The 9,056-nt window shown below is 38.4% G+C and overlaps 1 protein-coding gene across 8 annotated transcripts in view; it reads right to left on the reverse strand.

Annotated features, from left to right (window-relative positions):
* Positions 1 to 6: 6 nt before the first annotated feature.
* ENTPD4 (ectonucleoside triphosphate diphosphohydrolase 4) overlaps positions 7 to 9,056 on the reverse strand; it is a 13,293-nt gene continuing 4,243 nt past the window's right edge. For 5 of the 8 annotated variants that reach the window (XM_025210140.1, XM_025210144.1, XM_025210141.1 and 2 more), the window contains 11 exons: positions 8,571 to 8,776; positions 7,687 to 7,837; positions 7,504 to 7,607; positions 6,641 to 6,700; positions 6,215 to 6,369; positions 6,071 to 6,118; positions 4,801 to 4,967; positions 3,309 to 3,633; positions 2,480 to 2,565; positions 1,607 to 1,768; positions 7 to 1,249 (listed from right to left, as the gene is read on the reverse strand). In XM_025210140.1, the coding sequence (XP_025065925.1) occupies positions 1,021 to 1,249; positions 1,607 to 1,768; positions 2,480 to 2,565; positions 3,309 to 3,633; positions 4,801 to 4,967; positions 6,071 to 6,118; positions 6,215 to 6,369; positions 6,641 to 6,700; positions 7,504 to 7,607; positions 7,687 to 7,837; positions 8,571 to 8,776 (1,693 nt within the window). In that variant the 3' untranslated portion in view covers positions 7 to 1,020. The remainder of the gene's footprint in view (positions 1,250 to 1,606; positions 1,769 to 2,479; positions 2,566 to 3,308; positions 3,634 to 4,800; positions 4,968 to 6,070; positions 6,119 to 6,214; positions 6,370 to 6,640; positions 6,701 to 7,503; positions 7,608 to 7,686; positions 7,838 to 8,570; positions 8,777 to 9,056) is intronic. The other 3 variants (XM_006028697.3, XM_006028700.3, XM_006028699.3) reach the window with 3 other exon arrangements.

Raw genomic sequence — 9,056 nt, forward strand, 5'->3', positions numbered from 1 at the left:
CACAAGATTTAGAATGACTATGGCATGTGTCTGATGAGGATTATGCCAACAATGACCAGTAGTCTTTAGTCGGTATAATAAACTTTTCATCCACCCAAAATTCATATAAATGCCACTTTTAATCAGGAACAAGTTGGCTTTCAAGTAAAACTACCTTTTTTTTTAAATAAAATATAAATTAACAAGTAAGAAAACCCAGAAAAAACAACAAAAGACAATGTGCACGTGTTTGCTCTATTGGTAGCTGAAATCTGGACATTTTTCCAGCTTTTTCTACCTTTAGAGAGTTTTGAGGAGATTTCTGAACCATGACCAAAACACTGTCAAGTGAAAGGCTACAAGCAGTGACTTCTGCCACTTCAAGATTACAGCTTCCAAGACATTAAGAAGATTGTCAAGGACACACGGAACAATGAATTTACTGGTGATCTGCAGAAACACAGCATTAGTCACAACGGCTTTTTCTTCCATTGAAGTACTTAAAAATATAAAGTGTGAAAAGCTGATGTTTTAGCAGGTCACTTTGTTACTGCTTTTAAAAGACCCTACCCTTCCTTTTCCTTTACTGAAGAGGCTTGGAATTTGGAAGCCTGGTGAAATATCAATCATGGACCTGAACAAAGAAAATGTATATAATCTCCATTCATCCTAACTAGCAATATTTCACAGTCTTACTGAAATAGGAACCCGCAATCATTCTGTTACCATACATATAGCTTAAGCTGCCTCTGTCCGTTTACTGGCATTAAGTCTTCACTCCTCTCACTTAACATGAAAGTGCATTTACTTTTAAAATGAAAAATTTTAAAAAGTATTTTTGGCAGATGCTCTCTAGTCAAACTAAGCCAAGTTGACTCCTCCTTTCCAGCAGTTAAGTCCCTTTCAAAAATTGTCTTGCTGAATTCACCGTTAGGAGATCTGTTTCTCGAATGGTTTCTTAGAGACAAAACGGAGAAACCCTGAGGCAAAAATGGCTTTTTTCTTTAAATAGTCTGATAGGAGGCTCTTCATTGCACGATCTCATAAGGCTCCTGGGATCTTCTGTGGTGGGAGGCCTTCTTCAATCCAGAGGGAAGCAGATGAGCCATTACGCAGCATTCTCCAGTGAATCCGTCTCAGCCTCAGTACGTAGAGCAGGATAGACAGCAGCACAATCAGGAAACAGGCGAAGAACAAATAGTGATTGTAAACAAAGGAGAAGCTCCTCCAGTGGGAGTGATTTCCTCGGAAGGTTTCTTGTTGGATGTCTCTGAGAAAGAGAGGGAGGGGGGGAAAAAATGGGACTTTTATCCTTTAATGAGACAAAAAGATAGCCTCTTGACCTTACTACAGTAACTGAAGGTGGCTACCTTGAACAGCCGTCACTTACAGTTATGCTGCTGATCCATCCAGCTGGATTGCTCACATTTGGGTTTCAGTCATTAACTGGATAGGCTGTTGTTTTAAAATAAGCACCCTGACCTTGTGCTCTAGTATGCTGAACTTGAACCAAAATTTTTAGCTCCTATCTGGCTATTTGCTTTGACAACAAAATTGTCTTCTGACATCATATAATGCCCATTCCACCCAAACTACACAATGGGACAAGTACAGAAATAACCAGTACCTCAGAGGTAAAAACCTTGTTCGGTAAAGAATGGCTCCTAATGTCCATTGCACCTCCTTATCATACACCTGCAGAGCAGTTTTTAAATTGCTGTAGTTCACAGGAAAAGAGAAGCCACTGTGAAAGACTTCATACATCCAGGCAGATTTAAAACACTGATACCTACAGAAGACAGGAAAAACCAATTGGCTATTTGATTTCTCATGCTTTTTCCCCACACAGTCCTGTAAGGCCACACATCACAATTAGCCCAGCAAATTCAGGTTCCTACATTGATGGGCTTACCTTTTACTGCAGGAACACAGGAATGCAAGAGACTGGCCACAAGAATATGCATTTCAAGACAGGGATTGAGAAAACTAAGGGTGTATGTGTAACAGACTAGCAGGATCTTATTTAAACTTCCTCCTTTCCTCAGACCCATAATTAAAATGAATGTAAATGATTTTGGCTCTCATTGGAATTGTATGTTTTAGTAAAAAGGAAAGGCATCAGTGCTCAGTGGAACCAAAACAGAACTAAGGTATTTGATTAATTACCTGCCTGAATCAGGAGACTACCCTTCAGCCATAAATACGGAGATTACTATATCTGTCTTGTTAAGCAATGACATCTGAAAAAACTCACTTTCCATTAAAAGATTTTGGAGATAGCAAAAAAAGCCCCACAAAAATGCATAGAAAGTTGGTTTGTGGCATTCCATCTCCAGAATAGCCTTGGTTTGCAGTCATTTTTATATCTGATGCAATACTTAAGGTTCGGTATGGCTTACATTCAGATATCCAACTCCTTTTTAAAATGAGTCACTTGAACATGACCCTTCTCTGGCAACTCTGCATGAATGACTTGCACTGTGCAAACATGAATACTCACTTCAATCTATGAAGATCAGCATGTGACGCATAAAGACCACGGTCAAAACGTTCTCGTAGGACAGACCACTTAGTGGCACAATAATCCTGGGGAAGGGTAAAAACAGACTTTTTAAAATTTCATTTACCTACTACATTATGCAAGACACTTGGTCAATGGAGAAGCTCATTTCCAAATAATAAATATGGCTGTAAATTTAACACAGAGAAATAAGGAGAGAAATGGCTGATAAGAAAATGTCAGGGAGTCAGTGCATGCTGCAGTAGGCAAACCTTTTATTTTTTTAACACAACCTAAAAACTAAGCAGCGCTGTTGGTTAAAATTATCTGGCATCTGCATGTTGAACTTTTCAATCCTACAATTTATTTCTGAAGACTGTTATTCAATCCCTAGATGGAGCAGTTACCTAGTACTTTCTAGTGTATTGTCCAGTTTTACCTTGTTTTGTAAAATGCACATGACTGATAGCAATCTCACCTAATGGAAAACCCATAACATCTGCTAAGTTTTTACCTTATCAAAACAGGCATTAATTTTTCTTCCCCATTCCCAGCATAATTAAATCCTTTCTTAAAAAACAAGCAAACCACCCAACAGAACAAGAATAGGTGTACTTTCAAGTGGAAGAATTCTATTCTATGTCCCTATAGTGCCTCCGATGCTTGATTCATTTTAGGATGGATCTCATTTACCCTGGAGTCACTTAACAGTAGTGTCTAGTTTAACGGTTTTTAAAAGGAAACCCCAAAGCATCCAAAACAGTTATGTTTTTGGATTACTGGCCATTTCAAAGCTAGGAAACAAGATTCCACCCCAAAAGTGCTTTACCTTTGCAGCTTTAATGAATCTTGCAGCACTGTAGTCTCCTCCCATGCGTAAAACATCCTCAGTACAGTAATAGAACTCGGAGAAGCCATAGAATTCACTGTTCTGAAAGTGCACTGCAGGCTGATAGACACCATTTAAAGAAGTCTGAGTTTCATTGGTCTTATTCATGAAAGGCTGAATAATTTCTCGACACAGATTAAAATTTCCTGTCCCTCGCAAATACAGTGTCTGCCCATTCTGCTGGATTTTATCCTCAGCATCTAGAGGTAGACAAGGATCCAGGTAGGGTGACTCAGAAGTCATACTCGTTTGTTTGCCCAGAAGCCTACAAACAAGATTGAACATAGTTATAACCACCACAAGTAGGGCATATTCAAAATGTTATTCAGAACAAAGTTACAGCATCAAAACAGCTAAAGTGAATAAACCAAATCACTTTTGTCTGAACACACTTCAACAGGTTATATTTCATACAGAGATCATGTGGCATACACCACAACAGGCATACCACACACAGCCTATACAAACTATTTGGCCTGGAAATGCAGAACACCTGAATCCAAGCAACTATCTCCAGATTTTAGATTAACTCCGTGAAGCAGCAATAGAAAATGCCATTGTGCACAGCAGGCTTTATCTGACACTGAAGCTATAGAAATCCCAAGAGTTGCAACTAAAGGAGAGGTAAAATTCGGATACCAGATGCAAAGCATTTCTAATTATTTAATTAAGGGTGGGGAGAAACCCCCACTCATCTGCTACAAGTTATATAGCCACCACTAAAATGGCTTTTTAAAGAGTTCTATAATGGAAGTTAAGCATAGATCCAGACATAGTCAAGAGAACTTTCAGGCTCAAGCATAATTGTCACGGAAGCATGACATCACATTAGAAGCCCATCATGCTGTTGTGACAATTACCAGAAAAAGAACTTTTCTGGCTGATGGAGCTAAGCAAGATGCTACATCAAGCTCTCTAGGCTCAGCTGAAACAGCCGACACCTGCAGGTCACCTATAAACAAGTTAGAGCAGACTGCTCAACACAGTGAAGGAGTCAGTTTTACATGGCAGCGTTTGAGCTCCCTTAAGCCACCCTGAAGCTGAAAAACTAAAATTCTTTTACCAGCTATCTTGGCAGCTATTTAAATAATTTAGAATTTGATTCTGCTTCCTAGAACACAGCAACACTATGAGTAAAGCTGAACCTCAGAGCTGAAAGCAGAGAAGTCCTCTTGAGCTTGTCAATCTTAGAATTTTATGCATCTCAAGCCCCTATGAAAGTAAAAATCCTGTTTCAGTTCTTCACAGTTCTATTACAAACATTATGAAACAACTAAAAATTGCATCTGCAACAGTCTACGGCTCAGCTATTTTGAGCGTACCTCCTAAGAGTCTACGTTTTGCTGGAATTTCTAGGACAACAGTTCAACATTTATAAATCGGGGGGGGGGGGGAAGAGGAAGGAATAGAAAAAAACCCAATCACATATTACTTGTTTCTGAAGACTGTGTTGGTAAATATGCTGTCCTCATATCTCTGTCGTGCAGCATTTCCACCAAAGCCAAGGAATGTCGCAACATAAACTCTGTAGACATGCTCAGTCTGATGAGCATCACATCCCAAGTTAAATTCCGCAAGTAAGTTTTTGGCTACTTCCTCCTGCAAGAACCCAAGTGAGACAAGATTAAAGAGAGATATGCAATATCACCTGGAGGTATTCATAAGCCTATGAGCATTAAGGCATCTTTTCAGATTGCAGATCCTCAAAGCTTTTCACAACCCTGGATTCAGCCACTCATTAAGCTCCCGCCACACACGACCCAGTTTCTAAAGCATTTCGTGAAGACACTGGTAGAAGGTGCCAGGAGGGAGTGCATAATTGTGTGTGGGGCTTCTGCTGAGTGATGTAAACAAGCAGCAGCAGTGGGCTCTTCTGCATCATGCATGTTAGCTGGCTTCTCCACCACACAAGCAAATTAAAGAAGGAATTTTACAAAACAGTTTTGTTGTGCCTCTTTCAGGAGGGCAGAAGGAAAACCAGGGCATCTAAAGAATGTTTTTAGGTCTAATGTTTAACTGCAATGACAGGTAATTCCACCTTCTAGAATTACACGCTGGTAACCAATTCTTTGCAACCCTTTCTGTAGCAAAGTCACATTTGCTCAAGAGGACAAATTGCTCTGAATCTGAACACTTGGTTATTTTTAAAACTCCACTAGCAGTCAGTTGTACTCTCCAACTGAAGAAACAACATGTGTTAATAAAACTCATCAACAAGAAAATACACAATTTTTATTAAACGTGGCATTATTAGCCAATGCCCAAGAATTATCCAATCCTTACAACAGGAGATTCCCATTGAAGTCAATGAGGAATTTGCCCGATTATAGGGCAAGTGTTTTTGTTGTTAATCAATAGACTGAGATTCAGGTAAAGCCATATGATTCCACCTCAAACTTAAACACAGTTTTCTTTCTAAAAGAAATATACATACTATGCAGTGCACAGAAAAAAAACAATGTACACAACCTAGATTCTTATGAAGGAACTACACAGCTTTCAGGAGCTAAACTCAAGTACACTGATCTGCTTAGCAGGGGGGGAGGGAGGAAAAAAAAAATCTAACTAGGATTACATATTAAATGAAAGAATATTCTGCCATGCTTGCCAACAGCTGAAGCTGTACTAATAGAAATCAACCCTCTAAATGAAAAAAAGCAAAGACAAATGAATTGCTTAGCTGATCAAGGAATTGTGTTCACCTGTCTTCTCTCCCACTGGCTTTGGATGTGATGTAATGAATCATACGACTCAAAAAACAAAATGAAAACAAAACGACAAATGGAAACGGGTTAAAATCATAAATTAAACAAAAGGAAAAGAAGGAAAGTTGTACAGATAATAACCTGCTGTGAAGAGGCAAAGCTTACAGTTTTAGGAACTTCGTATGCTATCTGGGTCGACACTCCACCCATATCGAGAATACCCACTGTCCTCTTACGAATGATGGCTTCCTTGTTTTCACTGCCAGGGATATGCACCTCTACAACTGCATCATCCTCTATGAAACAAAATAGAGAAGTGGCACTATTAAGAAATGAATCCAGGACATTGCTTAAGCAGTACCACACTGCAGAAAAAGCCAATACCATCCAACTGCCTTGTTTGTCAATTAGAATTTATTTGCACTCAAAGCATCATCATGCTTCTGAAATGCATAACTGCTGCATTTCAATGTGTGAGCCACGCATACTGCAAGAAGCACACTACCCCCCTGGCTCTAGTGTTCACAATTCTTATTGACCTTTTTAGGACAGTGTTACAGCACTTACCATCATCAATATGCTCAAATCGTCCAAGGACAAAATTGATGCCAATCCATGCATATACACCTAAAAGCAGGAAAAAAAGGACGGTGTACAGAAGGTTTACCAGAGAAAAAGGCATCTTTTCAGTCAAATAGCTTTTTAGCTGTTTTAGTCTGAAATCAAGCAGAAAGCAGGGTATATCTGTACCTTGCAGACTAACTTATAGATGTTTATGCCACTTGGCTGTACCTTATTAAAAAAAAAAATTAAACTTCTCTCAGTCATCTTTATAACCATCACTTAAAAAAACAAAACAAAACAAACAAACAAACAAACAAACCACATTGTATCAACTACATGATGTGCAGAAACACATTCCTACCAAATTAACCCAAATAATTTCCCCTAAAACATTTAAACTTTTCTGATAAAATCCTGACTCGCTAGTTTAAGTATTATTATTCAAGACATTTGATTCTATAAGCTTTTACTAAGATACTTCCCACCCCCCATATGCTTTGAAAATAGTCTGCCATCCAGAAGTCAGTCATTTGGGAACTATTCATCCTCTGTAAGGAAACAATATAATCCATCTCCCTTAAAGAAAAAAATGAGCCCCACTTTGAAGTCTTCAGTTCTCAGCTATGCCAGAAACAACCAAAAACGAACCTACGTTTCATTGCAAAATCAGGACACTTAATTTTTAGTAATTTTAGGAAACAAACTAGAGTAGAACCTTTTTTTTTTTTTTTTTGTCAGATAAGAACAACAAAGAATTGCATGCAGTTTAAAACAGCTTAACCAAACAACTATTTGAAAAAGCAGTAAGAAAAGTATGACAAAAACTGCAATGGAGTGTTTCATTTTTTCCAAGAGCATTAACTCACCTTCCTGTTTCCCAGATATAACTTCTGCATGCGAGTCCGAAAACAGAAAATCAAAACGCACAGGAATATCAGTGAGCAGATCTTCTAGTATTGCCTTTTGCTGACTAGAAAAAAATAGAACTGTGGTTAAAATGCACTTAAGTATGTAGGTTCAAGTTTTTAAGAAATAAGATAGCCAATCACCTTTCTGGCAGGATTCTCATTCCTGCGGTACAGAGGATATAGAGAGGAGTCTCTTTGTGTTTTGCCCAGGGTACGTGTTCTGCAGCAAAGCTCAGAAGCGGAGAAATATAATCACTGACTTTTTCCGGAGAGTTAGCAAACTCTGAAATGCCTAGAGAAATAGATGAATAAGTAGGCAACTGCTAAGTGTAAGGTGAAATATTGGTTTCTGACTAGTTAAAAGCAAACTAGATGCTTTAAAGTTAAGCTATGCTCTAGAACCAATTCATTACATAAAGTCAGCAATCTGCAATTACCAACAGTTCTGTAATGAAGTGGATTCAATCAGTAACAATTTTAAGTAAATGACAGCAAAAAATTTTAGCACTAAGCCAAAATATTCAGTTACCCATTTGCAACTTACATTTAAGCTATTTACAAAGCAAACAAAAAGTAAACACATATTTGGAACTGTAACAGGAAACAGTTTCTATTTTGTAGTTAATGACCCTCTTTGCTCATCTAAAACCACCGCCATAATACCTTAACACAACTGAAACACAGTATTCATGTTGACGCTTCAAAAAAAGCACCAAGAACTTAGTCTTGGAAGCAATGTTTCAACAAAAAATTGCTATTTTGGGCTTAATAAGAAAGCCCAAAATTGCTATATTGGGCTATTTTGGGCCTGCTAAGAAGTACTATCCTGTTAAATAAGCCAAATTATTCAAGTACATGTACTTGCTGTGTCTACAGAACACCAAAATCTAGGAAAAACCAGATCAGACCTCTTTTGAAAAGTGAAACCTTAATAGCCGAGTAAGTGAATCCTTAATATGAATTGAGTTGGGTAGACAGCTGGCTGGGGAACTGTGACTGAATCTCAGATGTTTTCACTCCAATACCTGGTTTAATTTTCATAACCACTGGTTTTCTGTCTTTGTCCCTCATTTGTTTGATATCCAGCAAATCATGAGGGTTGCCATTGTGTCTTGGCCAACAGTACACAAAAATTCTAGATCCGCTGCTGCCACAGTCTACCACAATGCCATAGTTCAGATTGGGGTTGCTGATATCGGTAGCTTCAGTGTCTGTTACTCGAGCAAGATACCTAGGAAAAAAACATCTGTGTTATTTTGTGATTAAGGCTTTGTTTATGGACACACACAAACTCTGAATAATTGAGAGATCTACGCATGCAAACAATGTGGCTCAAATTCAAGAAGCAATTATTTAACATTACGTGCAGGGGGAAATGTCAGCTGGTCCTCAATAACTGAGGATGTGGACACTGTTACACTGCACTCATTAAAAGTGGGTAAGATGGTATGAATGAGCTTTCATTTACCACAGCATAGCAGACACATAGGCAAGCTGCTACTCACCTGCTG

The sequence above is a fragment of the Alligator sinensis genome, unplaced genomic scaffold, assembly GCF_000455745.1.
Source record: "Alligator sinensis unplaced genomic scaffold, ASM45574v1 scaffold685_1, whole genome shotgun sequence".
NCBI classification, from domain to species: domain Eukaryota; kingdom Metazoa; phylum Chordata; order Crocodylia; family Alligatoridae; genus Alligator; species Alligator sinensis.